The sequence below is a fragment of the Ipomoea nil genome, unplaced genomic scaffold, assembly GCF_001879475.1.
Source record: "Ipomoea nil cultivar Tokyo-kokei standard unplaced genomic scaffold, Asagao_1.1 scaffold2921, whole genome shotgun sequence".
Classification (NCBI taxonomy): Eukaryota; Viridiplantae; Streptophyta; class Magnoliopsida; order Solanales; family Convolvulaceae; genus Ipomoea; species Ipomoea nil.
This window is the reverse complement of record NW_017619349.1, coordinates 2924910-2943130: the sequence shown is the minus strand read 5'-3', so window position 1 is coordinate 2943130 and position 18221 is coordinate 2924910. Positions and strand designations below refer to the sequence as shown.

Below are 18221 nucleotides of genomic sequence, written 5' to 3'. Positions count from 1 at the left end.
TAAGCAAAAAAAAAAATGAACTGAAAGCGCCTGAACCTATGGAGGGCCAGATTACAAGTTGCTAGAAACTTCAGGGATCGGAATGAAATTACCCAAGCCCCAAAAGTAAAAGCACACAAACGCTCTCGAGCCACGTTCTTTTAACGGAATTCAAAATACCACGACCTATTCAACACATTCTCTTTGTATCTCCGGCGAAAGAAACAACGACAACTTCGAATCTCAGGCGCCGGCTGGCGGGAGCTCATTTCCTCCGGTAACACTATTCTCTCCTTATCTACACACAAATACAGACTAATTCATTGAAACATGTGCACACAAGTGTACATATGTACGATGCATGTCTATAGATATGCGTGTTTGCAAATTTCTTCGTGTGTACATATCTTCATGTTAATATCTGCAGCTTTATAGAATATGCTTTGAATCTCTGTGTTTTTGGCCTTTACAATTGTAGCGCTTCATTCAATTTCTCTATATTCGAAGAATTGAAGGTTAGGGTTTTCTTTAGATCTCAGATTCGACGGGTGGTTTCTTGAATTCTTTACGATGTTGGAAGAAGTCATAGTTTAAATTCAATGCTTACGGATATATGAATTTGGTTGATTAAACTTTAGTCGCTCTTTTAAGCTGGCTTATAGCGTTGTCATTTCTTATTTTCTCTTAGTCATTAACAAAGAGCTAAAATTAATCATAATTAAGAAAAAAGGAAAATTTGTACATTTTCTGATTTCAACTATTAGATGCAAGCAGCAATGTATCTTGACTGCCTTCTGAGTTCCACACACTAACGAATCCCAAAATAAAAAAGATCTGATGTATGGATGTGTAATATGTATAATTGTATAAATATGTACAGCGTGCATGATTGTTTTTGATGTTTCTGGTAATGCAACTCTTGCCTTTTAAGCTGCAAGGCTTTCACCCTGTTCTAATTTTGTATTTCCTTGGTGCTTTGAGTATGTTAAATTTCTGTTTTTGTTTGCAGTGAAGATATTAGGCTTTTGATACTTGAGCAAGTGATGTGTTTGAATTTGGACATTTGGTGAAGCTGACCTTTCTAACTGGGGGTTTTGTTTGTTTATTTGCTTATTAATGTAGCTGCGAGTAAATTTTGACGACACAATGGCAATGGCTGACGAGCCACTGTACCCAATAGCTGTGTTGATAGAGGAGCTAAAGAATGATGACATTCAACTGCGGTTGAATTCTGTCCGGAGGCTATCTACTATAGCACGTGCACTTGGGGAGGAAAGAACTCGGAAGGAGTTAATCCCATTCCTGAGTGAGAACAATGATGACGATGATGAGGTGTTGCTTGCAATGGCAGAAGAGTTAGCTGTGTTTATTCCTTATGTTGGAGGTGTGGAGCATGCTCATGTGTTGCTCCCGCCCTTAGAGACACTTTGCTCAGTGGAGGAGACCTGTGTGAGAGAAAAGGCTGTGGAATCCTTGTGCAGAATTGGGGCTCAGATGCGGGAGGCTGATTTGGTTGATTGGTTTATACCTCTTGTGAAGGTTAGATGATAATTTATAGTTCATATTTTTCTTTCATCATCTCTTGTTTACCATTGTGCCAAGAGTTATGATTTCTTTGCTTTGTAGAGGATTACTTATTTTTGGTGTCCTAGTATTCTTTTTCCATTGTAAACTGCAGCCTAATTTCCTGGTTCCAATTCTACCTTTCATCACTTGGAATGCCACATGCTTGCGATTGGAGTTTAGTTTTTATATTTTATCAAAATGGAACTTTTCTGTCTCTGTAGTGCCTGACATAGTACAGAATCTAAGATTTTAGACCCTTGGCTATTGCTCTTCATAAAACTCTTTTTGCTGTTTGTTTATTATTATTATTTTTTCCTTTTTTTCTCCCCCCTTTTAGCTGCTATCATGATATTTATATATAATCTTTCTGATGTTTACTTTGATCTTATTTGCCTCATATAGAGGCTGGCAGCTGGTGAATGGTTTACTGCCAGAGTGTCTGCATGTGGACTCTTTCATATTGCTTATGCAAGTGCCTCTGAGACACTAAAGACAGAATTGCGGTCAATATATAGCCAGCTATGCCAGGATGATATGCCTATGGTAAGAAGGTCTGCTGCAACAAACCTGGCAAAGTTTGCTGTTAGTGTTGAACCTGCTCACCTCAAGAATGACATCATGTCAATATTTGATGATCTTACTCATGATGGTAAGTAAATATAATCCTTAAGTTGTTTATAGTTGTAATATGTGAATATGTAATCTTATGTGATTAGACATTAAAGGATTGTTTCTTGTTAACTTTCCAAAAACTAACTGCTGATAGCAGAATAAGAGTTTGAGTTGCATTTCAAAAATGGATAGAACATTTGAGGCTTAAATAATTTGCATCCTTTCAGATCAGGACTCTGTTCGCCTATTAGCTGTAGAGGGCTGTGGTGCTTTAGGCAAATTACTGGAGCCCCAAGATTGTATTGGCCATATCTTGCCTGTTGTGGTCAACTTCTCTCAGGTAGAATTCTATACTGCTGAAATGGTTATGTGGATCTTTTTATATAGTTTCTTTGCCTAAACCATCCATACTATAAATAGTGCTGTAATGCTGTCTACTTTCTATTACATGCCTAGGTTAGTATTAGGCTCTAGAAAAACGATGGAAGTCGTTTACATCACTTCATTTGCGATTTATTCCTTTGTACTTTAGAGGCACTTTAGACTTCCCCTTCGGTGAACTTATAGAACTTTTTGAATAACTAATATGCCAAAGTTTGTGGTCATTTAACCTCTTGATATCTTGATGAGTTACTGGGGTATTACCACCTCTTACTAGTGAATAATTTCAGATTAGCTTCCCAAAAGAAAGAAAATATGTTTATTCTATTAATGCTACATATTGTGCATATCATATCAGGATAAGTCTTGGCGTGTCCGGTATTTGGTGGCAAACCAGTTATATGAGCTATGTGAAGCTGTTGGGCCCGAACCAACAAGGTACTTGTCTAACATGCTGTTTTTATTTTTATCAACGTACGCCTATCATATGTCAAAGGAATATATACTACCTCCTTCCCTTTTAAGCTTTCTGTGCTTGTTGTTGGGAAAAAAATTATTTCATAGAATCTGATTAGTAATTCCCATGGTATAATAAAAAGGACGGATTTGGTTCCTGCTTATGTACGCTTACTTCGAGATAATGAAGCGGAAGTACGTATAGCTGCTGCTGGGAAAGTCACCAAATTTTGTCGGATTCTTAGTCCTGAACTTGCTATTCAGCATATTCTTCCATGTGTGAAGGTACATCCTTGATGTACTAATAGACTGTTTACCAAAGCCTATCTTTTGTTGGGTTGTGCACCTTGGGTCCCACTAACTTGTTTCCTAAATATTGTAGGAATTGTCATCAGATTCTTCCCAGCATGTGCGATCTGCTTTGGCTTCTGTCATAATGGGAATGGCTCCTATTTTGGGGAAAGTAAGAAATTTAATATTAATAGGACATCTCATTCAATTTATTAACTATGGAGATAAACCTATAGAATGTAGTTTCATTTCCTTAATTTTCCATTTCAATTCTGATGTTCATCATACAAAGTGCTCTATGATTACCCTGCCTTTAACATTCTTGACTCAACAGTTCGTATAAGTTCTATTATTGCATGTACAACAACATAAGTTGGTTTACTTGTTCTTTTGTCTACTTTCTAGATAATTAGAGATAATATTAAATTGGTTAATCACCCTTGTAAATTTTCTGTATTATTGAACTTTTGCTTCTTTAATGGTACAGGATGCAACCATTGAACATCTACTTCCAATATTTCTTTCTCTTCTGAAGGATGAGTTTCCTGATGTACGACTTAACATTATTAGCAAGTTGGATCAAGTCAACCAGGTCTGTTGAATCATAGGTCCTCCCTTCCTTTTCCTCTTGTCTTCTGTGCTCTTTTATGTACTATGTACAGTTGCTTTTTGTCTTGACAAAGTATCTATTGGTGAATATAGTAGAGACGTTGCAGCTGTAGAGGTGTTCGAAATGAGCATGCATTTATTTTTGAATTGTTTATATTTGTTAATGTATCACTAATTGTTGCCAATGATGGATGTCCCTTGGCTCAAGTGTCAAAGGGGAGGACTTACATCCGTAAAGTTGTGTTCAATTTTCCTCTCCCTTCGACATGCACCCAAAAGATTCGTGACTAGTTATTCGTTAATCCATGACCCACTTGTACTCATTATTTCATATTTTCATTCACTATTTGCTAGTGTTCAACTCATGTATGTGCTTTTTATGTTTAAATGTGTTTTCCTTGTTTTCTATCTTTGATAACAAATTATTACAGAATTTCCAAAGTGACTCTATAGGAATTGGCATTTCTTAGGATTGTAAGTAACTAAGTATGGATGAACACTTGCTGTTTATGTGTGATATGCCAGGAAGGCAAGAACTATTAACAATACTGGATTGGATTACCTTATGCGAAAAAGTTTTTGTTTTTGTTTTTTTGTTTTTTTAAAAATATATGTGGGGCACAACTTCTCCAAAAATGTTAAATTCTATATATCTACTCACTGTTCCAGAATTCTTCTTTTTCTGCTTGTTATGTATCATATCAGTGAACTGATCTTAGCACCAATGAGTTACAGTTGTGAACTTGATATGTTTGTGTTTTTCATGATTCCTTTGTAATTATTTTCAAGTTTTTCATTTCTCTTTGAAATTGTGTTTAAGTTCCTAATATTGCAGGTTATTGGAATTGATTTGTTATCCCAATCTCTACTACCTGCAATAGTTGAGCTTGCAGAGGACAGGCATTGGAGAGTTCGTCTTGCAATAATTGAATACATACCTTTGTTGGCTAGTCAACTGGGTATTGATTTTTTTGATGATAAGCTTGGAGCTCTTTGCATGCAGTGGTTGCAGGACAAGGTTTGTGCCCTTTTTTCTTGTTTAACAGTGAGCACATGGATATGTTTCTGTAAATCATTATTGATTTCCTATATTATTACTGTTTATTTGTTTCTTGTTCTATTTTTTATTAGTTATTATTAGCAAATATAATTTGCAGGACAATTTAATTTGAAATCTCCAATAACTTTTTTTTTTTTTTTTTTTTTTTTTAAAAAATCTTGTGATAGATGATAGAAAAGACAAGTTATAATTCCATCTGCTGTTTGGATCAGTTCTGCAAATTATAGATTCTTTTGATTTTGATGTTATTTAGGTTCATTCGATAAGAGATGCTGCTGCTAATAACTTGAAGCGTCTAGCAGAAGAATTTGGTCCAGAATGGGCAATGCAGCACATCATTCCTCAGGTTGGTTGTCTGACTCTAATTATGCATGCTTATTATTTTGTAAATAATAGCATATTAGTATCAGTGCTATATAATGTGCAAGACATATGTTTAAGCATTTTAGGCTTGGATTCTTGTCACCTGATCTTATGATGGCTTCTATTAATGGAAACACTGAAGTATTGACTGGATTAAACATTAACTTAGGGGAGCAACAATTTTAGTCCCTTGGTTGTAGTCATGGTGTAGAGATTTAGTTGCTCAATTATTTGTTGATTAGATTTAGTCTCTCAAAATCTGCACTGTAAATAACTGAAGGACTAAATCTACTATGGCTACAACTAAGGGACTAAGGAGGCGTTTAGTTCAAGTTAATTCACATAGCCTCAAGAATGTGAATATAATAATATCAAATTCCGTTGTTTGGTTTAAGGGAATGTGAGGCTATTGTAGGGAATGAGAGATGCTCAAACTTTGTTTTTAGTTCATTTTTTATAAGCATTCATGGGAATTACATTCCTCTCACATTCTTAGGTTATGTGAGATTCTTGGGAATGTTATATTACCTCAAAACATCCATTGAACCAAACACCGCTTAAAAGTAACATTTCCCTATAATCTATTCCAAGCTGATTGCCCTTGGTACACTTAGTTATTCACTCCTTCCTCCAAGTGTGTAGCTACGAAATGCTTTATATATTAGTATGATGTGAACTGAGTCAACTGCTTTAGTGATAAACAATTTGTTTTGTTTTTATATTTTTTGATAAACTGAGTCAACTGCTTTATTAATTTTAATAATAAATTTAAATTAAATTGTGTTATTCTGCACATACAGGTCTTGGATATGGTCACTAATCCCCATTATTTGTACCGAATGACAATTCTCCGTGCAATTTCATTGCTTGCACCTGTTATGGGCTCTGAGATAACATGCTCCAAATTGCTGCCTGCCATCATTACAGCATCTAAGGATAGGTGAGAATATATTTGACATTGTTTGCCTTAATGCTTCATCTTTATGCATTACCGTCATAAACTGAATATATGGGCCTTCCTTTGCAGAGTGCCCAACATCAAATTTAACGTAGCAAAGGTTTTACAGTCACTTATCCCCATAGTTGACCAATCAGTGAGAACTCTTCTCCTCTTCTTTTGATTCCTCTTTGGCCTGATGCAGAATTTCAAACTAGTTTTTTTCTTTCTGATGTTCATTTGGTCTTACACTGTATTTTTCCATGCGCAATCTAGGTGGCAGAAAAAATCATTCGTCCCTGTTTGATAGAGTTGGCAGAGGATCCTGATGTGGATGTTCGCTTTTATGCCAATCAAGCACTTCAGTCAATTGATAAGGTCATGATGTCAAGCTAGATGAAGCTTATTAGAAGGGGAACTTGCACTGGACACATCTTCTCCCAGTTTAACCTTTCGCTGATATCTGCAGGGCATATGTATTGTTGTTCTTTGTTAATTAAGCTATTTTTTCTTTCTCGTAGTCTGTTTTTCCTAGAAATCTGCTATGAGAATCCCTTATGTTATTTTAGTGTATTCTGATCCCCCTTGGTAGTGAAATGCTATGACTAATGCATGCTCTATATATCCATACTCATTTTGGTCAGTTTGATTTTAATTTTGTAATCGTGTTTTATATAGTTATTTTTATTCACTTTCAAGTTTGAATCAAATTTGTGTGCTACTTTTGTTTCGCAAACTATTGCAGAATCCAGAGCACTATTGCAGGTGCACATCTCAGGTGTAACATTCCATGTTAATCTTATCAGGAGTTTATTATTATTATTAATTCCAATTTAAATTTGAGAATTAATTTTGTAACCTCGTGTTATATCAATTGATAGCCAGTTTGTGGGTTACATTTGACTATATACTATTTAGTTTACGACATTGAAAATTTTCTTTTTCTTACTCTAAAACGTTGTCCATATTCTATCAAAGTTTTGACACTACAAAGCTCATAGCCTCTCTGAGAGGTAGTGAATTGATTTTAAGGAAAATTTATGTTATATATGATTTGGATTTTTCTTTTTTCTTCTAGTTCAACGAACTATTGTTGTTTATAGAATTATCCCAATTGCTGTAACTTTTTTAGTAACTTTTTTTCAACATTACGATAAATTTGAACAATTACTAATATTGTATTAATTAATTCAATGAACTTATTCTAGACATTAATTAATCAATACATCACAAATATTGAAGTAGAAATGCTTTTCTAAGCATTCCCTACTGCGGAGGGGAAGACCAGAAGAGGCTTCAAAACTAAGGAACATCCTTGCGACTAATGATGCACAAGAGCAATAGACTAATACTAAAACTCCCCAAGTCCAAAGTCCAAAGAATCATAATGCAACTTATCTCGAACAAAAAACCCATATGTTAAAGTTTTAAATCATTCCAAAAGATAAACTTATTTACATATGTCATAATCAATGAACTCCAGAGATAGATATCAAAAAACATTTTTGTTTGGTATGAGAGTATTAAAACAATTGAATTCAATCAGCCAATCTAAAAATACAACCATCTATGATAACAGTTCCACACAAATAAGAGCATGTTCCGAACTGAAAAAATAAAATACATTTATTGTTGAATTTAGACTATTTTAAAATAAAAAATAAAATTTTAAAATAAAGACGGTTCAAAATCGCGAACGGGATTCGGAACCGCCAGTTCACGGTTCATGATCCAGTTTTTTTTTTTAATTCTTAAATTTAATATATTGAAATCCAAATATTGGGTTCTAGATCTGAATTATAACCGAAATTTTTTAATTCGATTGCTATAGTGTCTGGTTCAGTTCGAACGGAACCGTGGTAATCACTACATGTACGCAATAATTTGTTGGAGAAGTAAAATAAATAAAATGTTTACTTTAAGGGTAGAAATGTTAATTTAATATATTAGGGGGAAAAATCACCACTTTTAAAATAATTGAGGGGGCTAATGTGCTTACATAAATAATTGAGGAAAAAAAATACTATAAATATATAACTTAGGGGGGGAAAGTGTCATTTTCTCTTTAAAAAATAAAATAAGAAATAATTGTACTTTTTGTTTTTAAGTGATAGACTAAGTTTAAATTTAGTCTCAAAATCATGAGTTGCAATAATTAGTAGTTAGTAGTTAGGTAAACAGTAAAAATCCCCTTTGATTTAATTGTAGCAATAGAAAAAGTTGACTTAATTCTGCTCTTTCAATATTATTTGTTAAAATATATTATCTTTCTCTTCAAGTATTTTTGAACAGATACTACAATGTAATAGAGTCAGTAGCATTAAAAAAATATATATTATCTTTCTCTTCCAACAAGTTGATCAACAAAGTCATGGCAAGGAAAATGTCAAAGCCAGTGGATTTGAGCTTTTCATAGTTGCTCTTCCTTCACAAGCAACAGTAATTGTCTTTCTTCTCCCATTTACTATTTTGATATATAGGATCTTCTAGAACAATATTATTTCTAAATTTTTTGAAATCAAGACTTATATAGAAACGAATACAAAGGAAGTAAAGACCATGCCAATTCAGAATTCTTTTTAAATGCCTTTATTACGCGATGTTTTATGTTGTGCTAAATTTTCATAAATCTTTGGTTTAAATTTCAAGATTGCAATTATCTTAATAAAACTCATAAAATTAAAGAGTGTTTAGTCACTCTTAAGGTCTTCCAAGTTTCCGCACCCATATATATGATTAATTTCTTTCGTAGTTAAATAGTTGAGAAAATTTGTGGGGAGATTTTTTTTATTATTATAAAAAAAGTATCATAATTAGTCTTTCTGAGTGCTAAGATTTCATAAAGTGTTAGTCATATAAAAGTAACATACTATAAGGACAGAATATTAATTGTTATTTCAACTACATTTTAAAGAGCAAAATCACTGTATGTATACAGGTTCGAATATTTGAACCAAATAACATTTATACATTATATAGATATATAGATATGACTTTTTTTTTTATTATTATAAGGAAGGGGATACCCTACATATACCCTACATATATACATATAGATATGACTTTTATTTGATGAAAATATAGTATATATTTTATACTACCTACGCCTACACTGAGGCTTAAACCTAAGACATCCCACATAAGGGACCAACCGGATACTAGTGAACTACAAGTCACTTAGTATATTATATACAAGTTATAAATATGCTCAATGCACGAATAAAATTTGTCCAATGAATTTAAATAGAAGATAGCAAAAATATATGGTTAAAATAAATGTAAAATTATAGATGGAGTTATAGAAATATAGAATACGACTTTAATAACAAGAGACATTTTTACTCTGCCGATGGACTATGTTGAATTTTATCCATAATTGAATTGATTGTTTTTTTATATAGGCCAAAGTGTTTATAATTGAAGTAGTGATTAGTTTTCTATAGGCCCAAATATGTTGAACAAAAAGTATGAGTGTCTTTGTTCATTGGACATTTTTTATTTCATAAGTGATAGGTAATAGCTATAATAAGAACTTGTAAGCTTTTATGTTTAATATCGCATAGTTGTATCAATACATAAAAGTACAAATGAATTCTATCATGCATCATTCATCTTAGTTTACCAAAATAGAGTTTTACATTAAACAAAAAAAATTCAACCAATATTTTCATATCCTACATGTTAGAATATAGATATATCAATTTGCTAAAAATTTCAATCAATATTGGATTTTTTATAGATTCTTTGGAATACAATTATAACTACAATTATGGAGGGTTTTTAATTTGTAACAGATAGTTAAGAGAATTATAATTTTCAAAAGATAAATGGGTAAATTTTAAAAAGTAAATATATGAAGTACAATGAAGAAAACTCAAAGTATAATCTATCAATGCAATATATACCATTAACATATTTTTTTTTATTGCAAACCTTTTCATGCCTCATTTCGGAAATTGATTTGCACTCCCTGCACATGAGAGAGTTTTATGATACATAATTCAAACTCCCTAAAAAAGATACATGTATTTATACTAGTGCAAACTTACTTCTCATTTTTAATGTGAGACATATGCTTCTTCAAACTGAGTCTACTTTGAGAATCAATTTCTCATTCACTCATTATCCATTTTGAACATACAAAATATCATTTTCTTCATCTCAGTTAGGAGAACCTGAATATAATTTAATCTGACCCGAATTAAAAGAGAACCCGAATAATATTTGTACCACTAAATTAGCCACTTATAATGTCATATTTGCTAAAAAATTTAATCTCAAGTGGCATTTGAATTCCTAATTTCTAAGGTAAGAAGAATTTGCTCGTATCATTTAACTTAGAGATCATTGATTTCAATTATTCAGTGGTGTTAGATAAATTTAGAAGATTTATTCATTAGAGCAACCTCATTAGTTAGATTTTTGAGTTGATTTTAGTCATAGTAATGTAGGAGAGAGAGCAAGAGGAAAAAAAAAAAAAAAAAAAAACAAACAAACAAAATTGTAACTTTGAAATTAACAAAAAAAAAAAAAAAAAAAAAAAAAAAAAACAGTTCACGCGCCCAACTAGCTCGTGCATTGCACGTGTCTAGCTGGGTGCCATAATGACATAATGTACGGCAAACTTCTTCCTTTCCTCTTACACCGTGTGTTTCACAAAAATACACTCCTCCCAGAAGAAAAACTATTAAAAACCCACTTCCCCCACTTTTAAAAATTCATGCTTAAGTTCTTAGTTCTGCAAAAACGAACTTAGAGCATCCATAATAGTGAGAATATTTGGTGATTTTTTGAATAATTTTTGTAAGTGTGATTAGAAAAGAGAATATGAGAGGGGAGAGAAAAAAATTGAATTAAAAATAAAATAAAATATATATATACTTGTCAGGCGCGACTGGCGCACTTGACGCGCCACCGGGCTCGTGCAGCACGCACCCAACTTTGGCCTTGCTGTGCGCTAAACACGTACAACCTTCTATTTTTTTCTTCAGCTTGGTGCACAGGTTACTGTTCCAATAAATCAACCCTTGCAGATTAATCCATACACTCTTTCTCCTACAATCTCTCTCCAATTTATCAATGAATTCTTTGCCATTATCTTCCAAATATGTGTTGATATTGATGCTCTAAAAAACTCCTAAGGGGTCATTTGGTTCACGGAATGTCAGATTACCTTAGGGAATGTTAGATTGGTGGGAATGTTAAATTACTGAGAATGTTAGATTCCTGTGTTTGGTTAAAATTGGGGTATGTAATATAATCATGTTTGGTTTAGGGTTATCTTTTATTCAGACACTATAATATCCTTAACATATTTTTATATATTTTAATAAATTTAAAAATTAAAATAAATAAATAAGATAACGGTATCATATATAATTACATGATTTTAAAATATTAACTAAAATATTGAACTTGAGAAACAAAATTATTTTATATCCTAACCTAACATAATAAAAATAAAAAATATATAATTACAAAAATAATTATATATATATATATATATATATATATATATATATATATATATATATATATATATGTGTGTGTGTGTGTGTGTGTGTGTGTGTGTGTGTGTGTGAGAGAGAGATAAATTAACATAACCAAGGTTATCTTACATAACCTTAGAAATTGAAGGGAATCACATTCCCTTCAAAATTCTACGTGGAGGAAATGTGACATTCTGGGGAGTGTTAGATTCCCTGAGATAATGTGAACCAAAAATAGGAATGTGAGTTTTGAAATATCACACTTTCTTAATTATGTTATATAACCTGAACCAAACGCATTAGGGTTACTCTTATTCATTAAACAAGACCGACATGGGTCCGTCCAAATGTCCAATTGAAAGCACTCTAAAAAGATATTTTTGAAAAATGACCTGCTTTAATAATTCACTTTTTTTTTTTTTTTTGGTTTAATAAAAGTGGGCCGGGCAGGCTGGCACTGACTTTAAAATATGAAGTCAGTATTTAAAGTTGCTTTATCCAATAACTCACGCACTTGTCAGACATTACAGAGAGTAAAATCAAGATCTAGGTATGAAAATGAAGCTCATACTTCACATCAAATCCTCAGCCGGCAGTTGAGCGTATGCCAAATTAAAGATCTGAGCTATGGACGTTGCGGATGCTTCTATAGGGGAGCTTGTTGAGCGGCTAGTACAAGTAGCAGAGGAAAATACATGGTTGGCATTGGGGGTCAAAGATGAGATACACAATCTGGTGGACGACCTCAAATTGTTGAAGGCTAATCTCAAGAAAGCGTCGGCGCATGAGAGCGCCAACCATGTCCTAAAAGATGTCGTGGACAAGATCCTAAACGTGGTAAGCGATGCGGAAGACGCAATCTGTAAGTACAGTATGGAGAAGAGGAAACATACAGTCAAAGGGATATTTAGTTTCGGTTTTGCTAAAGAGATCCAAAGCATCAGAGGCAAGGTTAAAAAAATTCAGCAAGACCACGCCCAAGCTTTTCAGGCCTTCATATATGAGCACGATAGAGGTACGTCAACCGGCTCTAAGGCATCTCAAATTCATTACATCAAATTTTACACCAAAAAGAATATTCTCAAAATATTCTTACACTTAAATTTATTCATCTCCAATTCATTACACTAAATTTATTTCTACACAAAAATAATTTGTTTTCTCATAAATTAAAACTTTAATTTTTTAATATAAAATTTAATTGTAATGCGAATAATATTTTTATTCCACAATAATATACTCCGTAACATATAACAACTATTACATTTAATTTTCAGAATTACCATATTGTTTCTACAAATGCTCAATTAATGCATTGCGAAGTGCATAATTTCGGATGTATTCGGTTTAATATTATGAAAATTATATTTTATGTACTTTAGTTTTTAATTAATCTATATATAATATTAGGCTTGTTTTAATCGTCTTGATGCGATCTTTCAAATGATATAATTTATTTTTAATTATTCAAATTTTATATTTATGTATTTAACAAAATATGTACATCTATAAAAACAAAATAACGATACAAAAGAAATTAATAAAAAAGACAAGGGCAAAATTGGAATACAATACTTTACACCATTTTGGCGTAAATGCTACCGTATTTGGCGCTGCACTGTAGCAAATCGCCAAAATAGCACCCAATTTGGCACTACATTGGAGGAGGTTCAGCGCCAAATTGGGCGCTAAAATAGCGTTTGTTGGAGATATACCGTCTTCTTGGAGACGGCTTAAAGACGGTAAATTATTCTGTGGAACTGTGTTCACCTTGTAGTGAACACGGTTCCAAAACAATTTATAATTATGAATATATAGTTCAAAAATTATGAATATATAGTTCTATAATTATGAACATAGAATTGTGAACATAATTATGAACATATAATTTTGTAATTATGAGTATAGAAATTCAATAATTGTGAATATAAAATTCAAAAAGTATGAATATATAGCTTTATAATTATGAACATATAGTTCAATAATTATGAACATAGAATTCTGTAATTGTGAATATAGAGTTCAATAATTATGAATATGTAGTTTAATAATTATGAGTATATAGCTTTGTAATTATGAATATATAGTTCAGTAATTATGAACATAGAACCGTATCCACCTTGTAAGGTGGACACAGTTCCACAGCATAACGATTGTCTAAAGACTAAAGAGGATCTTATAGGGTGGACCATGGTCCAAAAATGTACATTTTTTTTTAAAGTAAAGAAATGATGATTGTTATATTTAACAAAAATTTCGTATTTATAATATGCTCAAAATAAAATAAAATAAAATTATAATATATTTAAAATAAAACCGGATAATATGTCTCACATATTAACTATATATTATCAAATGAAACTGTTGTGTTGAAATAAAACTACAGTATGTATGTATACAATGAAACTGAATAATGTGTCTCACATATGGAGTGTATATTGTCAAATGAAATTATAGTTGAATTGAAATGATATTTAGTTATGCTTAAATGAAACTATAGTATGTATAAAGTAAAGCTGAATAACATGTTTCACATATTAAGTGTATATTGTCAATTGATACTTTAGTTGTGTTGTAATGAAACTACAGTGTATATAAGATGCACAGTAGAGTTAACTACATCAGTGGAGGAGCTTGTACTCCAAGTAGATCGGCTAGAAGTAGTACTCCAGGAAAACGCGTCGCTACTAATCGTGATAAAGGGTGCGATCAATAAACTGTGGCCGTATGTCGAAGACTTCAGAAGTGATCTGAAGGTAGCGTCTAAGAATCAGATTCGCTATGACAATTTTTATGTCCTACGGGATGAGCTGGAAAAGATCCGAAATGTGGTATCAGATGTTGAAGACATGATTGATATTGTCGTTGTGAAGAGGAAGAAGTATAAAGACAAAGGGGTATTATTGAGATGCTTGGAAACACTTCATTATTATGCCACGGTTTACATTTATGCTAGAAGGATACATGCACTCACAAGCAGAGTTAGGAAAATCGAAAATGTCTGCCACCTAGATCCTGAAGGCCTCATGCCTTCTTCAAGAAAAAGAGACCCTGCTCTACGAAAGCCGGTATGTCCTACACAACTAACTCTGGTCATTTTTTAACGCTGCACTATACTCTCTTTATACTTCTACAACTTTTTTCCCATCATCATAGCTATAAAATCATCCACTTGTACAATTATTATGATTATATAATTTCATCATTATTTTTGTTCATTGAACATTTTGTTTTTTTAACCTAGCTATATATGAGGCGATAGGCTAAAGAAATTTGAACATTTTGAGGGTAATACACTTAACATTTAAAAGTTGATTTGTACAAATTAATATCAATGCTTCCTAACTTTATTTTTTTGAATTGTTAAAGGCTCTCATACCCGAAGTGGAAGAAGAAAATGTGGTTGGCTTGGATAATGAGGTGGAAATTATAAAGAATGATCTCTTAGGAGGATCAAAGAACTTGAGATTCATTTCAATTAATGGAATGGTTGGTCTTGGCAAAACCACATTGACCAAAATGGTGTTTTGGGATCGTGATATTGAGTATGAATTTTTTTATCGCTATTGGGTTTGTGTTTCAAGACCATTTAATAAAAAGCAAATATTTCTAAACATTTTGAGTAACTTCACCAAGAAAACTAAAGACTTTGATGATATGTCTGAGGAGAACTTAGTTCAAAAAATAAGAGAATTTTTGAGGGATAGAAAGTATCTTATTGTAATAGATGACCTACGGGACATTCATGATTGGATTTCATTGAAGATTGCTTTTCCACGCAATAAGAATGGCAGTAGAGTATTGGTGACCACTCAATATATATGTGTGGCTCGTGTATCTAGTTCCAATAACCCTCACCAACTAAAATTTTTGGAGGATGAAGAAAGTTGGGAGTTATTGAAAAGGAAGGTTTTTGGTAAAGAAGGATGTCCTCTTCACTTAGAAAGACTTGGTAGGCGCATAGCAACAAAATGCAATGGACTACCGCTTGCCGTGATTTCAATTGCTGGTGTCCTACATAAGGACTCCTCAGCTAGTGAATGGAAACGTCTAGCTCATGATCCCTTACCAGTAATTAATCGAGAAAATCAGAGTTACAATGCACTAGTAAAGTTGAGGTATGATGAATTGCCATCTTTGTTGAAAGTTTGCTTCCTATACCTTGCAACTTTTCCTAAAGGACATGAAATTGCTGCCTGGAAACTGACTAGTTTGTGGATAGCTGAAGGACTCATTCCAAGGCCTGAATACACCTTTGTCACAGAAGAGGTTGAAGCCGAGGAGTATTTGGAACAACTTGTTAATGAGAATTTTGTGATGGTTTTGAAAAGAAGAGCAGATGGCCGAATAAAAACATGTCACATTCATAACACATTACACGAGTTTTGTAGAACTGAAGCTACGAAAAAGAATCTGTTTCAGGAAATGCATGGAGGTGAATATGAGGTAAACAATATCACTCGTCGTATTTGTGTCCGCTCAAACGTTTTGGAGTTGTTGAGATCAGAAAACAAGCAATCTAATGAGCACGTACGCTCTTTCTTATCTTGCTCCATAAAACAAGATATTCCGAATGACTGCTTGGCCGCCATTCCAAAATCCTTTCCTCTTCTTAGGGTGATGGATGTTGAATACCTAAAATTCAGCATGCTGCCAAAAGAATTCTTTCGCCTCTACCATCTGAGATTCCTTGCAATGTCGACTGAATTCAATATCCTCCCGAAGCTCTTCAATAATCTTTCGAACATGGAGACACTTGTGTTGAACACTACAGAAAGTAGTCTTGAAGTTAAGGCAGGCATATGGAGTATGCGTAAACTAAGGCATGTGTACTGCAACACTTCCATGCAGCTGCCTCCTCCTCCAAAACATAGCATGAACAGCTCAGGAAGTATAGACCTAAAGACACTTTGTACCATATCACCTTCAAGTTGCACAGGGGAAATTTTCGACAAGACCCCCGATCTTCAAAAGTTAGGAATTCGTGGGAATTTAGTTGAGCTTCTGAAAACCAAGAGAGAAATTTGTTTGTTTGACAATCTTCAAAATTTGCGTCGCCTGGAAAATCTGAAGCTCATAAATAATGATGTCGACCAAGGTAGTAGCATGTTGCAGATCGGCTTTCCTCGTGCTAAAAAATTTCCACCCAGGTTAAGAAAGTTAACTCTGTCGAACACAGCATTTGAATGGAACAGCTTGAGTATATTGGGAATGTTGGGTTATCTTGAGGTCCTTAAGTTGGAGGACAATGCATTTAAAGGAGAGTCCTGTGATGTAAACAATGTGGTTTTCAAAAGCTTGCAATATTTGAGAATTGGAAGTAGTGATTTAGTATCTTGGACAGTTTCAAAAGCTACTTTTCCGATACTAAAATGTCTAATCCTCAGACACTGCACTATGCTTGATGTTGTTCCATCTGCCTTTGGTGAAGTTGAGAGTCTTAAGGTGATGGAATTATATTGCACAAACGAAAAGGCCGTTATTTCTGCTCGTGAAATACACAAGGAAAAGGGTGGTGGATTTCAGCTCTCTATCAATTCTCCTTTATGACCAGTGAGTTTCATTAATTTCTTTAGTATTTCCATATATTTATTTTCCCAACTTGTTTGCACAATTTATGCATGTCTGGCCTGACTTTCTCATTATATGATTTCTACAGAGATGCCATCAATTTCCTTCTCCCAAAAGTTGAATCCGCAACCCCAAAGACCTCACATTCCGATCGGACAGAACCTTTGGGATGATATAAATAACTGTAACTCAATGTCTTAATAGACAGGCCGCATCAATTTCCTGTTGAAATAAATAAAGGTAGGGCCAACTTGAATGTATTAATTATTCCAGTTTGATCAGCATGTTAGAGTGTTGAAAGATTTTCTTTCTGCTTTTCAATTTTGTTTCCAGACTACATATTGGATGTTACGTTGATTGTTTTGCACTGTCCTGCGATTCGTACGTATTGATATTTTATTTATTAATTTTTGTTGGTTTTATATTGTCTCATGCGATGCACGGACTAAATATTAAAGATTTGTTTGTAATGTTAGAATAGATAAAAAATGTTTTAATAATGGTATTTGCAGTATAGAAGAAGAAAACATGAACCACAATTTAATTGTTTAAAATTACATTTTTATTAAGTATATGACAAAATAATTATGATATTGTATTTACAATATTTAATTTAATAATTGAAAATAGTATGATACAAAAAGTTACTATTATTAAGAGCATCTCCAATGTGCACCAAATCTCAATGCCAAAACACCATCCCACCAAATTTCTCTCTCCAAGGTGTATCTGCATCGCGCCAAAACGCCAAATAAAATGGCGATAATGAACAGTGTAGCGCCATATTTGGCGCTGCACTGTTCATCCGCGGCAAATTAAAAATAGGGAAGAAAATTACCCTTTTGCCCTTACTTCTTTTTATAATTCCAAATGTATCCTTTATTTGTTTTATATGTAACTAGTAGTT

General features: G+C 33.0%; 2 protein-coding genes across 4 annotated transcripts; both read left to right on the top strand.

Annotated features, from left to right (window-relative positions):
- The first annotated feature begins 116 nt into the window (after positions 1–116).
- On the top strand, positions 117–6985 carry LOC109160959 (serine/threonine-protein phosphatase 2A 65 kDa regulatory subunit A beta isoform). 3 transcript variants are annotated; one of them, XR_002050841.1, is made up of 14 exons: positions 117–258; positions 1097–1518; positions 1948–2194; positions 2385–2497; positions 2897–2976; positions 3138–3279; positions 3377–3457; positions 3773–3877; positions 4730–4912; positions 5208–5300; positions 6118–6257; positions 6345–6411; positions 6531–6797; positions 6844–6985. XR_002050841.1 is itself a non-coding variant. In XM_019309231.1 (13 exons), exons 2-13 carry the CDS (start codon positions 1126–1128, stop codon positions 6648–6650), a joined length of 1764 nt encoding a protein of 587 aa, XP_019164776.1. In that variant the 5' UTR covers positions 117–258; positions 1097–1125; the 3' UTR covers positions 6651–6977. The 3 variants fall into 3 exon arrangements, 2 of the variants coding, with proteins under 2 accessions (XP_019164776.1, XP_019164777.1); XM_019309231.1 differs by having other exon boundaries at positions 6531–6977; XM_019309232.1 differs by having other exon boundaries at positions 130–256; positions 1102–1518; positions 6531–6977.
- Positions 6986–12223: 5238 nt separating this feature from the next.
- Positions 12224–17736, top strand: LOC109161181 (putative late blight resistance protein homolog R1B-14). Its single transcript, XM_019309540.1, has 5 exons — positions 12224–12324; positions 12355–12758; positions 14333–14811; positions 15113–17296; positions 17403–17736. The coding sequence occupies exons 2-4, from the start codon at positions 12371–12373 to the stop codon at positions 17291–17293; spliced, it is 3048 nt and encodes a 1015-aa protein (XP_019165085.1). The 5' UTR covers positions 12224–12324; positions 12355–12370; the 3' UTR covers positions 17294–17296; positions 17403–17736.
- Positions 17737–18221: the final 485 nt, after the last annotated feature.

Bases quoted from the DNA above. Each gene is read 5' to 3' on its own strand.
- LOC109160959 (XM_019309231.1), top strand. From the start codon at position 1,126: ATGGCAATGGCTGACGAGCCACTGTACCCAATAGCTGTGTTGATAGAG. The intron at 2,977-3,137 runs GTACTTGTCTAA...TATAATAAAAAG, and splicing joins GTTGGGCCCGAACCAACAAG to GACGGATTTGGTTCCTGCTT. The intron at 4,913-5,207 runs GTTTGTGCCCTT...GATGTTATTTAG, and splicing joins TGCAGTGGTTGCAGGACAAG to GTTCATTCGATAAGAGATGC.
- LOC109161181 (XM_019309540.1), top strand. From the start codon at position 12,371: ATGGACGTTGCGGATGCTTCTATAGGGGAGCTTGTTGAGCGGCTAGTA. The intron at 12,759-14,332 runs GTACGTCAACCG...ATGAAACTACAG, and splicing joins CATATATGAGCACGATAGAG to TGTATATAAGATGCACAGTA. The intron at 14,812-15,112 runs GTATGTCCTACA...GAATTGTTAAAG, and splicing joins ACCCTGCTCTACGAAAGCCG to GCTCTCATACCCGAAGTGGA.